Below are 23,529 nucleotides of genomic sequence, written 5' to 3'. Positions count from 1 at the left end.
CGAACAGAACCACCTATACGGCACCTATACATTTCCAAAGAATAGGCCTTCTGCTGATCTTCCATATTGTCTCTTGTCACAAAAGCATTTTCAATGTTGTCATATCTATGACGGACACACTATCTCAGCGTCCCTGTGTGTGATATAACCTTTACTGTTTGAGAGTTGCAACATGAATAAAGTGAAAGGACAGCTAATTTGTCTTAAAATCCAGTGAGTTTCTTTCAATTTACTAAATCAAAAACCACAGGATTATCATCTTAAATTTTATATGAACTAACTACTAAAAAAGTAGGCTAGAATTTCTTCCCTGTAGTCTCCTTAGCGTTGGGAAAATATCTTATCCTGGTGCTCTCCTACTTAACTGCCATTTAAACTGCATATCAAGGATTTAGATAAAAAACTGCATGAAGGTATCTATGTAGACATGATTCATGAAGACCATTCATTACAAGCTAACCTATACTAGTTCACAGTAATTCAAATATATTGTTGTATTTTTGTATGTTTCCTATATTCCAACAAACCACTCAGTGCTGTTCACTAACAGTGCCTTTTGAAAATGTCAAATGAATATGATAAATAAGTAGACAATAAGTTAGTTTTCATTACCTACAGTGAAGTGGGCGCTGTTGTATTTTTCATTACCTACAGTGAAGTGGGCGCTGTTGTATTTTTAAGTGTGAAAACGTTACATTATAAACATTATCTAAAACAAAGATACTCGATGCTAAAATTGTCAAAAGAAAAATATTTATTAGCTAGGCTGCACTTCCGGGGCAGGGTAGGTTCATGACTTGCTCCACCAATCGAACAGTTACGTTTGAATGCTTAGGGCCTTTTGATTGGAGGTTGGCTCTGCGGAGGCGGGGCATCGACCCAGGGCATGAAATGTGCTACACCGTTGCCATGGTTACCTTGTGTAAGACCAGAGTGTATGTCAAATGAGTGCAAAAGTAATTCCGTGTGTTTTAAGGGTCTACGAGCAAGAAAGTAAGTAGAAAGTAGTTAGTTGGCTGTTGTCGGATTAACACTGTGTGTTGAACAGTCTTCACTTGAAAATAATCTTAATAGAAAACACCGTGAGTTCATGATGATAGATTGCAAACTTGTTTCGTGCCGCCGTTCAAAGTAGCCTAGGATGGTTCGTTAGCCAAAACGATGTCGAGTCATAACCTCCCACCGGTGTGTCATTTGCCGCACTGGACCCGAGTTGGACGTCTCGGGAAACCTGGCTCTTCACCACGACGTTTACTGCCGCCGCCGTTACCTCCTGTGCCGCCTATGAACAGAGGAGATGGAAGAGCAGCGGAGCCGTCCTGTAACAGCGACATGGACCCCCGCGTCGCCTCCATGGAGAGGAATATCCAGTTCCTGCAGCAACAACACAAGGAAACTCTTGAGAGGCTCCATGCAGAGATAGAGTATCTCAGACGGGAGAATAAAGGTGAAGAAAGCTGTGGCTGGGGATGAAAAACATTATTACGCCTTTTCTTTCTAGTTTTGAACCCTTGAATCTTCTTATTCAAAGCATTCAAGTGAATATATAATAACACTAATTTGGGATAACTATCACTAATTATTCTGATATGCTGACAATTACATTACAGGGTAGTAATTGGTATATGCTGCCATGCTGGGTTAGTGACAGAGATGTGCTATACCATGGTCTTGTGAAAAAGAAAAAACAATCAGTAAAGTACAGTAGTTACAAAGTAGTATACAGAAAGCTCTTTATAAGAATAAGAGTATGATATACAAAGATTGTGACAATGTCAAAGAAAATGAGATTTAAAATGCTTGTCTATAATATTCTCAGATTTGGCTGTTCTGACAGACACATCCTGTACCAGTGCAAACTGTTCATCAAGAAACTGGCGACTTCATGGACAATTGACACATGGTCCAAAAGGGCTATTGCCAGTCATTATTTTCCATATTGACAAGAGATGAACTCAATAACACACCCTTTATGTAATGAATGCAAGCTGGTGACAAAGACCTGACTGTCTCCTGATAAGGTGTTGACAAGAGAGACATTCAATCTCGGTACAGTGGTCGCATAGCAACCTGTGATGGTTTCTCGGTGGGAGGTGCACACAGATCCAGTATCACGTTATTGAACAGGCCACATGGTGCTTCATCTAACTGCACCTCTCTACCCACCAGGAGTCTCCTCGGTCATCTGTCTTCACACCATCACAGCACCGAGGCCCCCATGGTTACATAGGCTGTTTGCTACCACTGTGTTAGAAGATTGTGCCTCCCTGCAGTATATCATGTACTGAACTTGAACTTGATATGAATGTTGCAGAGTTGCAGTACAAGATGATAATGGAGCCTCCGAAACCAAGTAGAAAAGGTAAGATATAATCCAGATTCACTGTTGTTTCTGTTTCACCCTGCTATGCACAACCAATGTTTTTACAGGGCTGGGGTAAATTGAAGTAGACAAGGATGATATAGATAACAAAAAAATGATATGTAATTTTATATCATGAGATTGATATGGCTTGATATTTTATATGGAATTCAATTGAGAAGATGTTTATAGATTAACAAACCATATATGTTTTTGGCTCTTATTCTCTAAATCCATCCTACCAGTCCTTCTTATCACATCGCCAGCATTTGCCTCATATAACTGAAATTATAAAAGTGATAGCTACCTAGGTATACACAATATACCGACCTACTTCAATTCAGTCTGTTAAGTAAAATTTAGACCACAGCACTAAACAGTATCTGACCTGGGTCGTCTTTCCTCCAGGGCCGGCACACAGTCGACGAGGTGTTAGGCCACCCACTCAGGGAAGTGACGCACGTACCGGACTCTACCTGGAGGAGCCGCTGCAAGACCTGCGACCCTCACAGGACCAAGCATTAAGGTGAATCTCCTGTCCTCATCTCAACAATGATATAGTGGGATTGTTTTTCAGTATTGTTTTCCTCAGACGATATTCACACACATTAGGAAAAAAAATAAAAAAACAAAATGAATCATTAAGGTGGATATGATGACAAAACAGGTTATGGCATTAATTGTAAATATCACTCAGCTAAGGTAGTCAGAGGAGCCCATGTATGAGATATATTTAATTAATCATGAAAAGCAGGAAAACATAGAAGGTATGCCTGTAGGTATGTCCACATCACTTTTTTGCATGTATTGCTGATAGCTTACATTACAGTATATCAGATTCACACTCACTTACATGTTGTTTTAATTGGTGGTCTGCTCTGCAGCTTCCTCAGACACCAGAGTATTATCCGCATTAACCTGCTTTATTAAATGATTATATAAGTACTGACAGCCTGAGCTTGAGATGAGTCAAAACATAGTACTGAACGTACTGAATAATACAGTATATTGTAGCACATAAAGCAAATGAAATATTTATGTAAACTAACATTATTCACTCTGACAGATCTTCTTATCCAAGGCTTTTAGTGTGTGTTAATGCAAAATCCTTGCTGTATTTGACTGTAGTAAAGTTATCCCGCAGGCAGGTAGTGAAACAGGAAATCATGCAAAGAGATGCCTGAATAATCACAAAAGGTTTGCGACCTTCCAAATATTGGACAACAACAAAGGCAGCATTAAAGATATGACATCATTACAAAATAGATTATGTTTTTGTACCAGCTTCATGTTTACAGTTGATAAGCTTTTAAACTTAAATTCATGCAAAACAGCTGATGCGTGTTTCCATCAGGGGCAGTTTTCGGCAAGCAGCAGTCTCTGCATTTGCCTCGAAAACAACTGTTTAGTAACGTTCCGTTATTATCTCATAGCGTGGTGAATGTGCAGGTCACAACTTGTCCATGAGAGCATTTTGGAGTTGTTGGATTGTGTATTGATTGTGAGTTTGATGAGGGAAACCAAGAAATCCCATTAGCCTCCGTAGCGTAGCTCTGAGCAGCTCGCGGCTCTGCTCCACCGTTCTAAAAATAGCTTGCACCGACAATTAAAGGTAACAAACCTACTGCTATAGGGATTATGGCAATGGGCCAATTTGCCAAAATGTTGAACTATCCCTTTAACACAGCCCCGCAACTCCATGATCTTGTCTGGCCTTACGAACAAGGCCGTCGGATTAGTTTGAGCCTCAACCCACAGCTGTTTAAATGGCAACCTGGTGTTTACAAACGAAATTGCCTTCAAGAATCGATATGTACATTTTCATTAATATGATCTCACTGTATTGGGGAGAAGCCTTGGCGAAGGAAGCGAAATTCTAGGATCTGCCAAGGAAGACCCGGGCCCAGAGGTGAAGGGGGGCCTCATCACTTCATTACAGCCTCTACGAATTCACAGCGGCCCCTCCCAGCCACCGCGCGCTCCCACTCTCCAGGAGTGTGAGGTTATCATCCGGCAGCTCTACAACGCAAACAGTTTACAGTCTCAGGAAGTAAGTACCATCATCAAACTCTGCTTTCTAGTGTTGTCAATGTAAAAAAAAAAACACTGGATATCTGAGGAGACACTTAAACAACTCTGTTTCACAAGATTATACGTGTGAAGGCGCTGCTGAGAGATATCGTTCTGAGCAAGAAAATCACCCCAGAAAACTACATACTGACCAAGGCCTACCTTGTTGATGGCACACGGTAACGTGATGGAGTATTATCATCACCATCTTCAAGTATCCTTGGAAGAAGTGTTAATGGTTTATCTCTTTTTTTTCTATTCAGAAAACCTTTTGAGGAGAAGAAATTTCCAAAACTTAGTCTTCAGACATATCCAGAAAAAACGTATGTACATCTGACCCTCACTGCAGTGCGTCATAAATTTTAACCCTACCACTTTTTATTTATGCAACAGATTGCCCCAATACACATAACAGTGCTTTACTGCCCCCTCTAACCAACACTGAGGTTTCTCCAAGATGCCATTCATGCCAAAAAGCAGCAGCCCTCTGAGTTAAATTCACACATTTTGTGTCTTTTCCCAGGTCAGGACCCTCTCAGCCTGGCGTGGTCTTCCCAGCCCTCAAGCAGAGCTTTGGTTCAACCATTGCAGAAAGACAGAGGAGGGCTCGTGCTTTGCAGAGAGACCGTTTCAAAAGGATAATGCAGTGATGGATCAAAACTACCACAGCGTCAGCTACACCCACCTCAGGGCTGGAATTTTCACGATTCTTCTAAAAATACTTAGTCATGATATTCAAAAAGAAGGGGAAGAATGTCTCAAATATAACTTTGTACTGGAGATGATAAACTTATGTATTTGTTCATTTTTACCAAACATTGCATTTTAGGACATCTGAACAGGGGCTGCTTATTTTAAAACCAGCACAATGAACCAAAGCAGTTTTATTTGGGTTTTCACTACACTTTTGTTGTAAAGCTGCTAAACTATGTCAAACTGATTCAGTGTGGCTTTTAAAACAGCTAAGTATTAAATACCTTTGTCTCTGCAAACAACCAAAGTAAAGCAAATACACCAAGAAGCAACCAGGCTTGTTACTCAAGCAGCATTTTTCAAAAATAATAAATTGTCATAACACAAAAAAAACACCATACTTGTGTTTTGTCCCACCAGCCTGGTGGCTATTCCTGGTTTTTGGGGGGGGTTTTCCACATTTCTTTTATGTGCACTATTCACTGTTTGGTGCATGTGATGACGTGTATGACACAAAATAAGCAAAAGGGCTTATCCTAAAATAACAACATCAGTGCCGGTTTCCGTGTCCCAGAAATCAAAGTAATGAGTTTTATTGTGAAGATTTACTATGATGTCATTGAAGATGAGAGAAGGGATCTTTTTTTTTTTTTCTTTCGGAAGTGGTCAGCTTGTCAGACAATGAGAGATGATGTAATACAGAAGTTATATTTTTAGTGTAGATTTTTCTGCATTTTGATACAAACATACCTGTTTCATAAACATGCAATTCTGATCCTACAGATGGTTTATGAATCATTTTTGTATGACACATAACCCACATTGGTTTTTGAATGGGCCTCGCCAGATGGTTGGTTCTGTCACAGACATAATCTGCATAACACAGACACGTACACTATATATATTGTAAATATATACTTCAAGTTATGCAAAACAAATAGAACATTGGCTTACCTTAACACCAGAAAAACTCCCACACTGACTTGCACTATCGTCAGTACCACCACAGAAGTTCTCTATTGACTTACCAAAATTAAACCTTCCCAAATGTTCGATATGAGGAAATGGAACATGAGCCTGGCTTGAGACCTCTGAACACGCATTTGTTGCAGAGAATCTGCAGCGGTATGTGGAGTTTTAGCTAAAGCCATGAGGAAGTGGTTATTTAAAAACTTTAATCACAAGACGCAATGAGCTGAACAATGGGGAAGGAGTGAAACTGGTCCCTGCTTGTGTCAATTTGTCTCAGTTTCTTGACTTCTGATAAGTTCTAATAAGTGCTATAGATATCATTATATTTGCCCAGGAGGAATCTAAAACTCAAATGTCAGGCAACTTTATATGTATTGTCTACAAAAACCAATGAAATTATCGTGAAATAACAGTAATCATGTTTCAACAGTTTTGAGAGATGTGTGTCAACGGGATCAAAGTATAGTTGCACTGCTGTGTTAGTTTCATTTTCATTTTATTGTTTATTTGTGACGGGACTTTGCATATTAATGAACATTATAAAAAATGTAAATACACCAGATTTAGCTCAGGGCTAATTTCCATCTGTAGTCCCGCGGCACACATAACGACAATTATACAAAACATCAATAACAACATCATCAACAACATTTATAACATTTAGTATGGTACGAGTACCATATCACAATATCACAATACTATAACACAAGTCACATTACAAATTTAAACCTTAGTTGCAGTGGAAAGAGCAGCTTGTAATAATAGGTTCGGGAGCTGTTAAGGACCATTAAAGTGCATCTGTTATAAAGTGCTATTATTGCTTACAAAAAGTGCATCTATAATAAAGTGCTGGATTTTAAAGTGCCAGAGGTAAAGTGCCTACAGTTTTGGTAAGAAGAGAAAAGAAATATAAAAAAAAACCAGAAGAAACAAGTACACAAGGCACACACGCCCACACATACTCACACAAAAACGAGCATGCCCTTAATGTTGGCAGGCTTGGTTGTTGGTAAGCCATATTTTCAGCTGTTTTTTGAATGCTACATATGTTGATATTTCCCTTATGGCCAGAGGTAGCGTATTCCACATTGAGCAACCATGGACTGATAAAACCTTCTGTGCGAATGCTGTTCTCCTAAACTGAACCTCACAGTCACCTCTGGTGGTAGCTCTCGTTGTTGTTGCGCTATTTTTCTTTTTAATAAAATGGCCTAGTGGTGGAGGTGCCAGCCCATTTAATGACCTGTGAATGAGACAGGAACTTTTGAGTAGTTGGAAGTTAAATAAAACATGACTAGATAAATTGCCAGTCATGTTGCACTGGTGGATTCAGTTCCCTCAGCAATTCTGCTCAGTCATGTGGAAGTCAACAAATGCAAAAGCACCTGGTCTTGTAACATGAAACAAAACTTTGCATGTAGTTGTGCAACAACCTAGGGCAGGTTAAGAACTGCATGCAGCCAGGCGGGGCAGACAGTTACTGGAATTGACCTGGTGTTACTCCACCTCTTGAACAATTTAGATATCTATTAATACTTAAACCAAATGATTATTCTCTAATCCACTGTCTTTATACGTAACATATAGGGTCTGATCTAACCGGCTACATCTACTTCAGTAGCATCTCCTGCTGCAATAGTTGTGACTCACTGTACCTACAATTTCAGCAATGATACATTTATGTGATGGCTCACAAAGCAGGTTTAAAATGGCCATTCACCACACACAGTTTAAAGCTCAACTTCCATGCATTCTGCAAATTTACATCAAATCCTCACGGCATTGGCTAGGCCTTGCCTTTTTAAGTTAATGAAACAATCTGTGTGCATGTAAACAATTGAATGAGCAGGTGTCTATTCAAATCTGTTACTCTGATACAGTTACCCACAGTTTTCATAAACCTTTTTTTTATTGTCATGGTCATTCATTTTCCCTTAGTAATGTGTAAGATAATATTTACAAACATGAACATTGCCAATTTTGCCGAGTTTTAATAGAAAGATTTACAAACCTATACATTATTGAAGTTAAAAACAGAAATGGGAAAACTTTCACTTTTGAATATTACAAACAATATTTGCATTTTGTACTATTCTCTCTTCATTTCTGGAGTGGTGTGTGATTTTTATTTTTAGGCACATTTGTAATGATGATGGGTAATGGTTAGAAAACCAATCCTGTTCCTGAAGGGCACAGGTTTTGCTCCCAAAAGTGTCTTTGAAATCAGAGGAGTCACAAGATATGCTTACGTCTATTGGCAGCAACTGTCAAGGCCTCCCTGTATGCTTTTGTGCTTCAGCAGTTGTGCTCAAGGCCACAGCTGCAATTTGACAGCTCCTGTGTATCAAACCTACCTGCTACAGTCAGGCTAAAAAAAAAAGAAAAAAGGAATGAAACATCAGTGTTTTGTAGACAAACCTCTTGCATGCACCCACTAGATGGAGGTGTTTCTGAAAATACATCTATTCAGTCAACGCCTTTGAATGAGCACACACAGGTATACCATAACTTTCCTTAGCCTCACGTGTAAAACATCACAGATATGATATTAATTAATTTATTTCCTACTTGTGCATTTGGTATAGTGACAAATACAAGATTATCCACATATCCAAATCATTGCCTCACCAAAAAATGTCTAAATGATTAGATGTCATCACTTTTTGCAATCTCAGTCACATTATATGTTTAAAACAAATGATTAAACCAACTATATATGGGTAAATAGTCTATTGTAAATCCGCAATCAAACAATGTGTCTGTAAATATCAGTATTTTTTACTCATACTTGTGAGGAGGAGCAAGCTGGTTTTTTTTGTTTTTTGTCTTCCTAATTTGTTGCATCACTGCGTCTTTGTGGAAATGTGGGAATTGGCAGGCATTAGCCAGTAAGACCCAGTGGGTGCAAATCTATTAAAATTCAGACAGTGTTGCAGTGATGAGAGCAGCTCTGTGCCAGCTGCAGCCTCTTGAGGCATGGTCACCCAAAACTTCCAATAACCAGAGAAAACACAACTACCGCTTTATATATCTAACTGCCATCAGTGAGCAAGACGTGGTCCTGCCGCATCAGACGGCTCGTCATGGCAGTCTGTGTTTTTCTGACGCAATCTTTTGTTTGTGTTGCTCTTTATTAAGGCTCCTTTGGTGGCACTGTCCGCTGCATTTAAATTCACTCTCTCCCTTTCAGCATATTGTGTTGTGGGTTGGGTAGGTTTGGGGAGCTCCAAATCGATGTGTCACAGTTCTGTGCCAGATAATACTTATTATGAGATTGAATGGAGGGGGAAGTTGGGAAGCACAGGAAATGAAAATAGGGAAATATGTAAAAAACTTTTTACTGGTGGTGGTACTAAATAGCCGTTGACTGAGCAAATATAGCCTACTGTACTGTTTAAACAACAGCCTTACACAAAGCCACAGTAAACCACAGACATAACACAAAAGAGAAAGAAATCCTCATATACATAACAGATTAATATTAATTGGACATGTTTATTGTTTATTTTTTTGTCTGTCTTCAATCCATGTGATATTAGGCTATATTACAGAGATTGATTGCAAAATTGTCATCAGCAATCACACAAATTAGTACTTATTCTGGTTGGGACATAAAATATGTGGATGTAAAACAAAATATAATTTGAGGGTTGATGTAGATTCCATCATAATAATTGTAGTAGCCTATGTCATGTCAAGTTGCATCCACACATTGCTTCAGAAGAAAAAGTCACAACAATGAAAACTAGGACAGAACAGCAGGGTAACAACACAACACCGGGTGGGGGTGCTCTTCTGAATGGGCCTGTAACGTATTTTGACTCGGCGTCACACGGCTGTAGTTTGTCATATCAAAATGTTCTCCAGCTGTGTCATGGAAACATGATTGACACCTTGCTGTCTGCACCGGGGTGGGAGGTGGAGGCGGTGGTGGTGGTGGTGGTGGTGGTGGCGGGGCCGCGTCCTCGTCACCCGCCCAGCCCCTTTCCTCCTCCTCCCACCCCCCCTCCTCCAGGCGTCAGTGACGTGCAGATAGAAAGCGGGACCTGCCCTCTCGTCGCCATTTTTCGGTCTCGTACTCGCACTTCTGGTGGCTCGGGTGAGGGGGGGACGAGCAGAAATAAGTGGAAAGTAGAAAATATCGCATCTTTTAAGCCGCTTATCCCTCGTGAGCGGTCGGGGGGAATGCACGCGAGAGCTCCGGTGTAACGTACGGGCTCCTGAGATGCACGCGCAGGAGACGAGCCGCTGCTGTGAAATAATTTTTTGTGTGAAGACGTGTTGCGGGCCGCCATTTTTTTGCTGTGCTGCCTCAAAAGTCTGCCCCGACTCACGAAAGGGATTCAAAAACGCTCTTCCATGACGTGTGCCTTGCCGTAAGATCAAGAAGATAACAAGTAATCACTTCGTTTGCTACCCGCGGTGTCTGGCAACCCCCTTTTTTCTGCAGACATGAGGATATATCAGATGAAAAACTGAGGCCACCTTTTCCGTTCTCTGAACTGACACTGAGGAGATAAATTATTAGAAGAGAAGCCTGGTGTTTTCTCGGAAGGCGGAACGAAAAAGGGAAGCTTCATTGATCATTTGTTGCTTTGGGCCTCCGTCGATGTTTGTAAGTTGTTTTTGTTTTTTTTATTTATCCAATTTTTTTCCCATCTCTCTTCTGGCCGCTCAAACAACCTCTCAGCCAGTTGACTGCTGAACACAGGAACCACATTATGCTCCAAAGTTGGACCAAGCCAGTGGCAGCCTGTCTGTGAAGACGTCAGGTTGTTTTGTTTGTTGTTTTAAATCAGAGGTCTCCGGAGCCTGCGGCGTTTGTGCAGAAATCACTCGAAAAACCTCACAGGGTGACGAATGCCCTGCCCTGCATCTTCCAAATCCTCACATTTTGCAGCGATTGGCCAACTCCAACACGCATACAGCTTTTAACTTATTCTCTTCTTTTGTATTTTTTTTTTTCTTTTGTGTAAACTGATACTAATTTATTTTTTGAATAGCAATGTCTGCGCGGTTTGATTCGTCTGATCGGTCCGCCTGGTATTTTGGACCCGTGTCACGACAGGAGGCACAGAATAGGTTACAAGGACAGAGACATGGCATGTTCCTTGTTCGAGACTCGTCGACCTGCCCCGGTGACTACGTGCTGTCAGTGTCTGAAAACTCCAAAGTGTCTCACTATATTATCAACTCATTGCCCAGCAAGAGGTTCAAGATAGGCGACCAAGAGTTTGAGCACCTCCCCGCTCTCCTGGAGTTCTACAAAATCCACTACCTGGACACGACCACTCTGATAGAGCCAGCACCCAGGTAGGGAGGTCACCCACCCAGCACCCCTCCACTTTACCAACACTGTTGTAGATGACAGCCTGATGAAATGTCAAACCTCCTGAGCTTTATTGTTATAGACTGCTATTAAAGACTGTGTGATCTAGGTCAACCTGTACTAACCCACGTTCAGCCTAAGACCCCAGTCATTTCTGGACACACTCAGTTTGCCTAGTGATTGAATTGTCACAGTCACACTGTCGGTTTACTGTATTCACTGAGGCCCTGTGTTGTCCAAAGGCACCAGGAAGCATAAAGCATAAACAGTCTTCAGCCATGATGCTGGTAAAGTCTGTGGTTTGTAGGTTTATGTACTCTATTAGCAATGTTTGCATACAGCAATGTCTTTAACCTAACATAACTGTTCATATATAGCACTGATTGTGCATGTTGTGCAGTGCACACATATACTTCTATATTTTAACATCTTGTCACATATTATGATTGCTCATGTTTGAGCCTTATTGTCACCCACTTGTATACAACATTAGTAAAAGTCCCTATGAAAGGTTTCTTGGAGAGCCACATGCAAGTCAGAGTTGTACTAATGTGAAATTGGCTGTATATAAAGCTTTTGTTGAAAATAATCAAGTCAAATATGTGATACTACAGGAAAATCCATCAGAGTACACACAGTAGGTCCATCTGTTTCTCTGTAGTCATTCTTTCTGTTTTTATCTGATAATCACATTATATCCCTCTTTTGCCTCCATTACTGTGATCTCCCAAGGTACCCAAGCACAGTGAGTGGTCCCATCCAGCCTATGGGTGGCCCAGAGGAGAACCTGGAGTATGTGCGGACTCTATATGACTTCACAGGCAGCGATGCAGAGGATCTTCCCTTCAAGAAGGGGGAGATCCTTATCATCCTAGAGAAGCCTGAGGAGCAGTGGTGGAGTGCCAAGAGTAAAGAGGGGCGTGTGGGGATGATCCCCGTGCCCTACGTAGAGAAAGTGGTACGACCATCGCCCCATCCTGGCCAGCCTTCCCATGGATCATCTCGCAACTCCAACAGCTACGGGATCCCTGAGCCTTCCCACGCCCTCGTCCACGCCTATGCTCAGCCCCAGACACCTTCACCATTGCCCCCCGGCACACCTGGGGCAGTTATCACCCCTTTACCGTCCATGCAGAATGGTCCAGTCATGGCGAAGGCCATTCAGAGACGAGTGCCCTGTGCCTACGATAAGACAGCTCTCGCTCTAGAGGTATTGTAAACTGTGTTTTATCTGAAGTATTTAATCTCAAATTCTGTGTCTGTTCTCTACATGTCTTCCTGAGCAACACGCTAACTTCTGACCTCTGTTTTAAAACATGCTCTGATAAACTGCTGCTTTAGCTGGAGATCAGGTTTTACAGGCAACACATCACTGAACCACTGTGTGTTAATGAAGCAGCACTTTATTACTTTTCAAACAAATTACTTTGTTTGAACTGCAATATCACGCAGTAAATGTCCATGCCAAGGAAGTACCGGCGGAGACACAACTTGTAGCAGTTTATCTGGTTAAAGCTACACAACCTCATATTCTTTTCATAATTTGCAGTTGGAGACACAATAAGCAATGGATAATTTAATACAAATTTTTATTCCTAAAGTCAACTATTTGTTGTCATTGTGTAGTGTAGAAGTGTTTGAATGCAGTAAGCACATTGCTGCAGTGATTAGATGATGGCTCAGAGGCTGCCAGAAGATTTTTGTGTTCCTCAAATCATCACACGGCAGGCTTCTGGTGGGAGAGATGTAGGCTTGTCAAGCATGTGAACCACGTTGACACTCATGTGCAATATGCTTTTTATGGGCTAAGCTATCCAAGCAGAGAGACAATGGGGTGAAGCAATTCTTTCAATTTCACTTACTTCCTGGAAATGTCTCCAACTTGGACAGCCCGGAAAGAACACAACAAAAAAATTGACTTTCCATTTATCACCTAGAGCAGGCTATTTCTAGTACTGCACAACTTCTCGTAATGTATAACTTGAGTTCTGCATTGACAGTGCAGGAGTGAGTGAGTTGCATGTAATGACAATGGATGGGGGGGGGAAACACCAGCACTGCCTACAGCCTTACCACAGCAGGCTTGTTGGTCTAAGTGTGAAAAAGTCTCATGATAACTTGTGGTTCTTCTCCAGGCTCTAACATTTCAGCCTATGCTCTTGCAGTAGCAGCTCTGGTCTCTGGCTGCCCTTTATTTTCAGGGTGTGAGGTGTGAAGCCTCAGATAGGCAAGCTGTTTTATATGTCACCCATGTTAGGTTATTACAAGTGGTTGACTTGGTCTGGTTGACTTGAACTTGTTGTGACCACTGGCATTGTGCTACATGCTGATGTTGTTGATGTAGTTGGACAATGATTCTCTGGCTTCTGATTGGGCAAGAAGTGGTAGTTTGGGTAAGGCAGCAGATGTTGGAGGTCTGGATGGTACGTGTATCTATGTTAACTTATTTGTATTTTCCTTTTTGTTGGAAATAAGCAAATTAAGAGTCAGTGGGCCCACTTTTGATTGTAATTCCCTCACTGGGCAGTTTGATCCTCGATTTTTCCCGGTCATCTCTGGCCCCTAGTGGCTCAGGCTCAGTCTCCCTGCTAGCTTACCAGCTAGCTGCTAATCAGGCAGCTGCACTGTTGCATTTCACAGCTGCATTGCATTTCTCAGCACTTCACCCGGGCTTACACAAATCTGCTTTGACTGCGGTAACATGTTGAAGCATGTGATTGCAATGCTCAGTATGCACTTAACATTTATAGTGGGTCTCTCTGAAAAGCTCTGCTCTGATAGCAGACTGAGCTGCGGTGATGCCCTCAAGGGAGAGATGGAAAATGAAGGGTATCTTAGCTTACCTCTGCTGCCATTCACTGACATCACAGTGCGTCAGTGGATGGAGGAACTAATCTAGGCCGCCACAGCTGGGTACGGTGATACACTTGTCACCATGACTCTTGTACAGAAATTAGGTTGTAAATTTGGAGCATGAGCGAACCTGGTGAATAGTTCCCTCTAACAATGTTAGTCTCTGCTCTACTCTTTCCTGTGTATTCCCTTTTTAAAAAAAACAACAATTAAATAAGGAAATGCCTAATGCCTCATTCAGACCGACAGTGATGCACGCACGTTGAATGGGTCAATACGAATCGTCAGCAGACCGGTGTGTGCAACCTCCACTGCTCATCATCTCATTTTGACAGCTGCAGTGAGGAGGGGCGAAACCCTCAATTTCATAAAAATAATTACTTGTTAATTTAGCCAACTCCACAAATAGAGGCAGAAAGGGCAGTGGAGGGAGAGGGACACACATGAACAGTCAAGCGAGGGGACGTGAGAGCAGAAAGTGAAACAAAACTTTATTTGGCCCTGTTTCCTGTTAGATCATGCAGTGCAGCGGTCAAGTGTGTGAAGTTACAGCTGCTGAGTGGAGACTGCAGGCTCATACTAAATGAATGGTTGAAACACAAGTTAAATGGCTTGAACACCGGGTAAATATGTGTCTAGCTGTGAAAAGAGAATGTGCAAAATACAGCGTCACATGTATAAATATATGAATTATTTCCACATCAGTTGCTCATGTACACCTCATGTTAATCCTGATGTTGTCCTAAGTTGGCCTGAAAGATATGTGCTTGACTCATCCCAGACATTTTGTATTGAATTAGTGATGCGGCTCAGTCAATGCAAAACATTTTATTTTTTCATTTCGTTTTATTTTTAGCTTCTACGCCCTAACTCGGTCAGCTGCAGCTCTTGCAAAAAGCCAGAACTTGTTTTTAACATGTGAGAAAAAATGCTGAATGGAAATGAGGATGTCCACTCAGATAGTGATCACGGCTGCTGCAGAGCTGCCGAGAGAATATAGGTTGAGTCATGTCGCCTTTTTTTTTCAGCAGCATTCTCAGACCCACATTACCACACCTCATATGTGCCACTGTTGTGAAAACTCTCTCTATGAACTTCCATATTTCACTAAACCTGCACTCAAGTATGTGCTCTTGTAACAGCTCTGAAGAGATGAAGATATACAACCGGACAGACGGAGGTTTTGGATCTCGAGGGTTTTTGCTTATAAAGACAAATATCCTCTCAACTCGGCGTGAAAATACTGGTAGGGTTGACTCAAAGATGGCGGTTGAGATGTGGCTTTTTGTTCTCTTTGACCTCACTATTGGCTTCATACAAGTCAACCCATCAAGCAGTGCACTCATGGCTGAGTGCAGTATGATATAGCTTGATCTACAGCTGTGTGTTGCTCTGGTTCAACTAAGTTCAGTATATGATATGGATAAACAAATGGATTTGTAGGATTTACCAGGAACTGCTGTTGGTATGTGTGAAATGAACACTGTGCTGATTTATCAAGTTACCTCTAGTGAATTCCAGTGGGTACAAAAGTTAATATGAAGGCTATAAGTTTGCCACTCTCCAACTAGAGTGATGCAAGCTGTAGTGCTTAGTGTGCAGCTCAAAGATGGACAGACAGATGATGATCCTGCAAACGCACGGTTTAGATAAATAAATCCTTTTGCCTGACTATTTAGTTTTATTTGCTACAGTTGTCATTGCATGGCTGGTGTGTTAATAATCCCCAGAAGACAAACAAATGGATAATTCAGACCTCTGTATGTTTTTCTTTCATACAGTCAGTGTAGTGCAGGTACAATTACTACTCTTCTGGGATGCCTTTGTTCCTCAATTCCTATACCACAACCTCCTTTCTAAAAACAAACCTTACTTCCCCGACTAATTTCGAAGTCAAGCACTTTCATTATTTCAGTCTTTTGAAAGTTTGTGGAACATTTAGTGAGTGCACAGCTGTAAATTGAGACTACTCAATGTTGTAATTAGCTGAAGTCTGACAAGAAAGCCACCAGAAACCCTAGAAAGCCTAACTGGGGGGAAAAACTACCTGGCTGAAACCTAGGATTTCCTGTGGTATTTTTGATTCGCCGTTTTCAAACTTGCTTTTCACTGGAAACGCATACCTTACCACGTCCCATCTTGTCTTTTCTATCTGTGTCTGCCTTTGGCTCATAATAGTTAATGGCTTACAGCAAAAAACCCTGTAGTTTTGTACTGTGACTATTTTGGACCCTCTGGGGTTCAAGAAGCAGAAGCTCTGAGTCATTATTTATTTACCTCAGAGACAGGCAGTCCCCAACAAATGAAATCAGGTTATGGCCTCTATATTTCAGAGTCTGATATTTAGGCTATTTTAGTTCCTCTTTATTGCACAATGCTGGTCTGCTTTTCATTTCTGCCTTTATAATAGATAGATTTTATTCTTTACAAGGACTTTGCTATAATTTTATTTACCCTGAGGTTTCCATGGTCATAAGGTTGACAAGCCTGCATGCAAAACAGAAAATCATTTCTGAATGGATACTTCTTTGTTAAACCTTTTTAAAATGTCACGAATACGGATCCAGCAGTCGGAAATTAACATTTTATGGAAATTGAAAGTTGAAAATTTCAAGGGCTTGCCTTTTTCCACCTTTAAAGATCTTTATTTTTAAAATGAATCATAATCTATTCTTTCAAAGGGCTGAATCAGGTAAAGTCTTTTCATACATATATGAATAATCCTTTGACGTATAGATTTCACAGAGGATTTTACAGCTAAGTAGCATTCTTGTCATTCCAGAGTGGCGTAAAGGATTACTGTTACAGATGATGCCTAGGACTGGATGTCCTTGAAGCCTCTCTCTGAAGTTAAAGGGTTGAATGCTGCCCTCCCATTCACTTTTCAATCATGATTTTCATGGTAGAGACTTTCCCTTCTAATCCTGATAAAGAACATATGGCTTTAACAGATTGGGGTCACAGTCAGTGTCACAAACCCATCTGAGCGACAGCTCTGTGCTCCTCTGTCATCTGTTTAAGCCTCAGTGTGATGCGCAAGGAGAGAAATTAAAAAAAAAAAAAAAGACTGTGAAGAAAACGTACATGTGTACTGTTACTTTTGTCTGCCGTAGGTTTTAGAATAAACCTTGGCCATGTGCAAAGTGCTTTTTGTCATGTCCTCAGGCTATGAAAAATGTTGATTCTTAATAACAGTGTGGTGCAGCAGTTAATCACCAGCTTAAAATTCAAATTAACTCTTTGACTTTTTACATTTGCCATTTTACTACGCTTGCAAACGATGATTCACTGTTGAGTCATTACATAACTTTTTTGCTTCATTGATTATACTATAGAAAGTGGTGTAGTGCCCTTACTGCACTCAGTCGTCTTTAATAGAAATTGTGATACTTGAATGGTTTTCGAATGGGCTGGTTGACTTCACATCATAGCCACCTAAACAAAATGTATATGGACTCATACACTGTAAGATGGTTCAGTTAAATGGCTTTAAATGTTGCAATGTCATGGTTCATAGTTGGTTTTAAAAATTTCTCATCCAGCAGAATCTCAGACCCACATAAAAAATATTTATGATGGTTATATTTCACCAATGTGTGGAACGTTTATGTGACATAAAGCCAAGCCACAGAGTGCATCATGCTGACATTAATGTATGGATTATATGATATTTAAAAACGTTGAATATGAACCCCTCCTATAACTCAGCCTCCTGTCCTTTGTTCCTCAGGTTGGGGATATCGTCAAGGTTACACGGATGAACATCAGCGGTCAGTGGGAGGGAGAAGTGAACGGACGGCGGGGTCTCTTCCCATTCACCCATGTCAAAATCATAGACCCCCAGAATCCGGATGAGAGTGACTGACCTTCAACTGGAACCTTTCGCCAGTACCAATGTGTACCTGAATCTGCTGGCTGTCTCCACCTTTTCCCGCCAGTGTCACCATGGTTACGTGCTTGCCTGCTTGGGGCTGTACCATGATAGCGACCCCTCTGTTGTTGCCAACCGTTGCAAGGCTTTTTGACTGTTTACAGCTTTGGACATTGGATCCAAACTAAAACCTGACCCCACTTCTCCCACTTCCCTTCCCCATGTCTTGGTTCCAGGCTGGGCAGTGTCTTTGCATTAGAGTCCTTTTTCATTTCCAGATCACTGGGCATCAGTGTGAGTGTGTGAGTGAGCGTGTGTGTATGTATAAGTGTGTGTGTAGGAGGATGTGTGTTCACGATAGATACTTACCAGATGACGTCACAACATTTCTGGGTTTTTTTGTTTGTTTTTTTTATTTCTCTGAATATTTGTTTGAAGTCTTGGGGACTTTAGAAAGTGTTGGTGTGCGTTTGTTTTGTTGATGTGAGGATATTTGTACGAAGTAGGGAAAAGCAACGTCCCTATGGACTTGGGAGAGAGCACTGAGGCTATGAGGAGTTAACCAGCCGGTCAAATGTCATTTCTTCAAACAATCAAGTCACTGTTGTACCTTAACCCATCACACAAGCACACGCATGTACACACTCTTATTGGCCATGAGGTATTCAGGTTGACGGTTCGTTGATGTGCATGTGATGTGTGACTGGAGTCAGGGTAACACAGAAGAGATGAGTCTGTGGAAGAGCTTGGTTGTAACTTGACATTAGAGATCCCATGATCCCAAGTCTGGCTGACAAGACTTATTTATCTTAAGACATGGCACGGCCATATGTGATTTCTTTTTTTTTCTTATTTGTGCCACATGATCAACAAAAGTTTTATGTGTAATTTTCTTTTATGACATGGAGAAGATGAATGGTGGGTGAGGGGTAACTTTGCATGCACACTTGGTACCTCTTCACTGTCTTTCTCATTCTTTTGAACTAAAAGGACATTGCTTAGAGATTAGCAGGTTTAAGTGCCAACAGCACCAAGCACTAGAAGATATATTTCAACTTTTTTTGCGTAGGAGTGCCAAGCTTCAAAACAGGTTCCCAAAAGTCAAATAGCAATGGCAGTAGCCCTGGCCAGCACTTCCCATGAGCATCTTGACTACAAGGCTAGCTAAAAACGCAGTGTGGGCACTCGGACTAAAGGCTTTTTCCACTGAGGTGAGAAGCTCCACTTTCAGTGGCATAGGTCAGGGAAGGAGGAAATGTCTTAGCAAGCCAATGAGAATCCCATTAATGCCTTCTTCAGAGAGTAAGATAAATGCATCTTTTAGTGCATGCAATCCCCTCTCTAACCTTATGTTTTATTGTGACTGAAATGTTACTCCTGTCAATTTAGGAATCTGACCTGCTTTATTCGGTCTGTGCACAATTTTTTGACTCTTTTTATGCAAACGGTCTCTATTGGACTGATGGAAAGCATCTTTTGTTCATACTGTGCTGCAACCAATTCTGTTTGATCAGGGGGAGCTGAGGATTAAACAGTTGCGCAAACAATGCTGACCCCTAGATTTCTGCTGTAAAAAATGAACTATTTTGCTCTCTTGTTTCCCCTCCTAGTGCTCCCTGTTCAGATCCACGCTCAGACGTACAGCGTAATATTGTGCAGCTTTTAGTTGTATCCCAATTTTTTTTATTTTATTTTTTATTTTGTTGGTTTGTAGTCAGCTAGTAAAATCAAGCAATTTCTTTTGTTAAAATGAGTGATATTATTATTAAACAAAAGTACCTAAGGTGACATTTACAAAAGGGAAAAATGCCTGCTGGTTGCCTCTGTGCATGACCTCTTGGCTGGGGAGATGGTTCTTCTGCCTGGCCAAATGCTGCTTTATGTCATTTATTTCCTTATTAAATAAAGGTTTCTCTTATTTTAATCCCTCCTGGTATGTGCAAACACACCAGTGTGGGTTTTCCTCATGAAACATAATGAAATCTACTAATTAAGCAATACGCCCTGGTTAGTTCCTTTCTTGAGGTGAAACTCGCTTTTCTTGTGCTTCTGAGTTGTTTTTGTAATGGCATTAACAGTATTACTGTGCTCTCTTCTCATACTCTAGGAAAGCCTGTCTTTTACTTACGAATTGAAAATTGTGCCTTTTATTTTCTTATACCATTTACATGTGTTAATATTTCCCATGGTTAACACCTGTGCTGGTATTGACCCTTTATGTACAGAACAAGTAAATAAAATTTACGTCTACTTCTTTAAGTCGCTCCGGTGTCCTCTGTGTGCCTGTTGTCTCCTGAACACAGATGGGTGGGCATGGACGTGTTTGCAGCAGCGTGGCGTCACAGGTTGTGTATCTGGAGCACAGGAGAGTTGCTCTTGCTCTAATTTCTGACAGCTCCAGTTTTGATTCTGGCTGCGCCCAGGAGAAAGGAAGCAATTAATGAATTTTAATGAAGTGCTAATAAAAGAAAGTCAGCTGACCTAGAGATGGGGAATGGAAAAGTTTTCAAGGGCGAACTTTCAGATGGACATGGCATCACATGACTGTTTGTTCAGCACATTTTAAACCAGGTAGAAATAATAACACAAGTAGGAGCCAACAGGGTCTACAAACTTTAACATGTGATGTATCTAACAACAACTGTAAGTGGTCAGTAACACTTAGATGGCATATACATAGGCAGGTGCTGATAGAAAACTGGGCTGTAGTGGATTGGAGCCATTAACAGAACCCTCCACTGGGACTTTATTGAATTAGATATGAAAATGATGGATTATGCAACTGCTCCCCTGTGCATTACCTACGGTCATACATGCATCTTCCTGTAATGGATGTTCTGTTGCTGTAGAACACCACACACAGGGCAGCGGTTGTTGAATCATAATGCATCTCCTCCAACCAAACAGTCAGTCACACACCGATGTGTCAGTTGAGAAATAATCCTGCTCATATACATCCATCAGGTACCATTGTAAATACACACAAGATGCACTGCATTATGGACTTCTGTAGGGGGTTCAGGAACATACAAAGAATGGGAAGGTTCATACGCTAAATTCACAACTTTCACTAAAGATCTTGTCCTAAAAATGTCGCTTTTAAGAACTATGATTTCCTCTGCATTTTCAAATCTAAAGCAAAGATCTCAAGTGACTAATCTAAGCAATATCTAAAATAGAGTTCCAGTTTATCTCTGTGACTTCCCTCATCTGTTGAGAAGACATTTCTAATTTGGTCTTGGAGTGGTTTATTAACATTATATGTGTGTTGAAGTGTGACGTGTACGTATATCTGAATTAAACATCTCTTTGGTAAAATGTGTTTTAGAGGAGAAATCAAGCTTGACGTCTCTGACCTCACTGACTCAATATCAAAAGACTGAAAAGGAATCAGATACTATTCAGGTGCTATGATTTGTGTCATGAGTCAGTTTAGGTTTTTTAATTACACCTTTTTGTAAAGATTTTATCATCAAAGAAATCTGATGCTTTGATCCATTATAGTATTTTATGTGCCAGGTTAAATTTTCGCTAAAGCCAAATCGATGTCCCCCTCTGGGCCGTGATAGGTGGTGACTGGACTCACAATGACCATAATGAATCAAAGTTAGCTGAGCTTGACCTTTCCTGAGGGCACAGTGTATATGTGAGTCAGTGTGTGTAAACGAATGTGTGGCACGGTCGATGACGGCCTTCCTACAGTCCATTACCACCACCGCCCTCAAGCTAGCTACGCTGGCAGCTGTGCTGTAGAGTATCAGGCCAACAGAGGTGAACACATGGGGAGTCTTTGCTGTACATAAACATGAAGAGAAATGCTCAACATACATTGATGTACATAAGAAAAAGTAATACAAATTGAGTAATTCAGTAATAATCCATCCATAGTAAATTGTGTAATCATACCCAGTTTTTAATAATAAAAAAAAAGATGTCAGAGCTCCACCAGCTCTCACACAGACAATAATGAGATTTAAAGCTCAGATGACACTATTAAATTAATCACAATTCTCATTAAACTTGTAAAAATGAATGTGAAGCCTATTATCACTCCACTGATTTACACGCTGCCATTTTTATGTTTACATCAGCAAACCATTATGAATGTGTTTTATCCAGCATGTGTTTGTATCAGGGATGGCTTTTGAGTAAATGGGCCCCTGGGCACAGACAAATAGAAGCCCCCCACCCCCCTATCCAATCCCTCCTATATATGAGGATGCAGTTGAGCTGTTTGTAGCGCTTCATTACTGGTCATATTGTCTCTTTTTTGACAGTTCTTACGTCTGAAAAAGAAATAGACAAATTATATATGAACTGAGCACAAAGGCCACAAAGCGTGTATTCATGAAAATAATAATTCATTATTATTGCATGTTGTTTTTTGCCACACACATGGACACAAGAGTGCACATCAGTTGTCTACTAAGCAAGAAACATTAACAATAACTTCAAACGGAGCCCATGTGACCCATTTAGTATCCATCCATGTAAGTAGGTAGGTATGGACAACAAGTAAACCCACGAATGATTCCACCGTCAGGCTTTGGAATAACTGGAATAAGGTGTGTGTTAACCACCTTTTTTTCCCCCAATTATAGATATTCACCCCTTCTAGCACACATTAGGATTAATTGTGCTAATTACTCCTGAAATTTGATCATCCAAAACAAGTGATGTGCTTTTAATAACCATGCTAATAGCCATGCACATCAGCGTTGGTTTACTCTGATTAAAGCCTTCACTAAACACTTACATGCCCTTTGGTGCTGGAAATATAACTCGAGCGCACTAATTGACCCCATCTGTGCTCTGTAGTTCATTTCATAGCGAGGTGAGAGGAATTCAGGTTGAGCTATATGGGTGACCCAGATGACCCACGGTACCCCGGGAAGACCTTGAGGTTAAAATGGCCGCCCACCCTGTAATCAGACAGAGAATGTTTCAAACTTCCTCCTAGCCAGCATGCGCCTCATGGAAATGAAGTGCTCCGGGTTCATGACGTACTCTCACATGTCTATGCATTTTTAATATCGATGTTTAAACAGTGTATTACACAAAATGCATGTCGGTTGATGTGCTCTAGAAAATTCCTTTGCAGTGTCTGCTCCCTGAAGCTTTATAAATGTCCCAGATATGGCTTCCCTCTCTCTCTCGTAAAACATTTACGGCACAGACGCTCCTGCCTTCTGCCGGGGAAACTATGCCAGACTATGATGGTAATTCCACACTAGCTGACTGTCATCACTTTATCAGGTCAGACTCACCGCTCTAGGACAGCCGCTCTCTGCTCCATCGTTCTCGTTCTTTCTCATCCCGAAGTGCGTGCCGTTGTTGTGCAATGGCTATGGCTCAGAAGATTCACAAAGTAGCAGATGA

At 41.0% G+C, this 23,529-nt stretch overlaps 2 protein-coding genes across 3 annotated transcripts; both read left to right on the top strand.

The window, feature by feature from the left end:
- The first annotated feature begins 918 nt into the window (after positions 1-918).
- ccdc74a (coiled-coil domain containing 74A) lies at positions 919-5,904 on the top strand. Its single transcript, XM_085792425.1, has 7 exons — positions 919-1,447; positions 2,315-2,362; positions 2,771-2,888; positions 4,217-4,412; positions 4,511-4,611; positions 4,696-4,755; positions 4,956-5,904. The coding sequence occupies exons 1-7, from the start codon at positions 1,162-1,164 to the stop codon at positions 5,080-5,082; spliced, it is 936 nt and encodes a 311-aa protein (XP_085648551.1). The 5' UTR covers positions 919-1,161; the 3' UTR covers positions 5,083-5,904.
- A 4,228-nt stretch (positions 5,905-10,132) lies between these two features.
- On the top strand, positions 10,133-20,409 carry crkl (CRK like proto-oncogene, adaptor protein). Of its 2 annotated transcripts, XM_085793629.1 has the most exons (4): positions 10,173-10,712; positions 11,101-11,410; positions 12,159-12,636; positions 18,010-20,409. In XM_085793629.1, exons 2-4 carry the CDS (start codon positions 11,103-11,105, stop codon positions 18,142-18,144), a joined length of 921 nt encoding a protein of 306 aa, XP_085649755.1. In that variant the 5' UTR covers positions 10,173-10,712; positions 11,101-11,102; the 3' UTR covers positions 18,145-20,409. The 2 variants fall into 2 exon arrangements, with proteins under 2 accessions (XP_085649754.1, XP_085649755.1); XM_085793628.1 differs by having other exon boundaries at positions 10,133-11,410.
- The last annotated feature ends 3,120 nt before the right edge of the window (positions 20,410-23,529 follow it).

Source organism: Trachurus japonicus, chromosome 12 (assembly GCF_045865225.1).
Source record: "Trachurus japonicus isolate A0001 chromosome 12, Traja_1.0".
In the NCBI taxonomy this organism is placed as follows: Eukaryota; Metazoa; Chordata; class Actinopteri; order Carangiformes; family Carangidae; genus Trachurus; species Trachurus japonicus.
This window is presented reverse-complemented; position numbering and strand designations above follow the sequence as displayed.

What these genes read in the sequence shown, in the direction of transcription:
- ccdc74a (XM_085792425.1), top strand. Translation starts at nt 1,162, where the DNA reads ATGTCGAGTCATAACCTCCCACCGGTGTGTCATTTGCCGCACTGGACC. An exon ending in TCTCAGACGGGAGAATAAAG is followed by an intron (nt 1,448 to 2,314) that starts GTGAAGAAAGCT and finishes TGAATGTTGCAG; the next exon opens with AGTTGCAGTACAAGATGATA. An exon ending in TACCTTGTTGATGGCACACG is followed by an intron (nt 4,612 to 4,695) that starts GTAACGTGATGG and finishes TTTTCTATTCAG; the next exon opens with AAAACCTTTTGAGGAGAAGA.
- crkl (XM_085793628.1), top strand. Translation starts at nt 11,103, where the DNA reads ATGTCTGCGCGGTTTGATTCGTCTGATCGGTCCGCCTGGTATTTTGGA. An exon ending in CTGATAGAGCCAGCACCCAG is followed by an intron (nt 11,411 to 12,158) that starts GTAGGGAGGTCA and finishes TGATCTCCCAAG; the next exon opens with GTACCCAAGCACAGTGAGTG. An exon ending in AGACAGCTCTCGCTCTAGAG is followed by an intron (nt 12,637 to 18,009) that starts GTATTGTAAACT and finishes TTTGTTCCTCAG; the next exon opens with GTTGGGGATATCGTCAAGGT.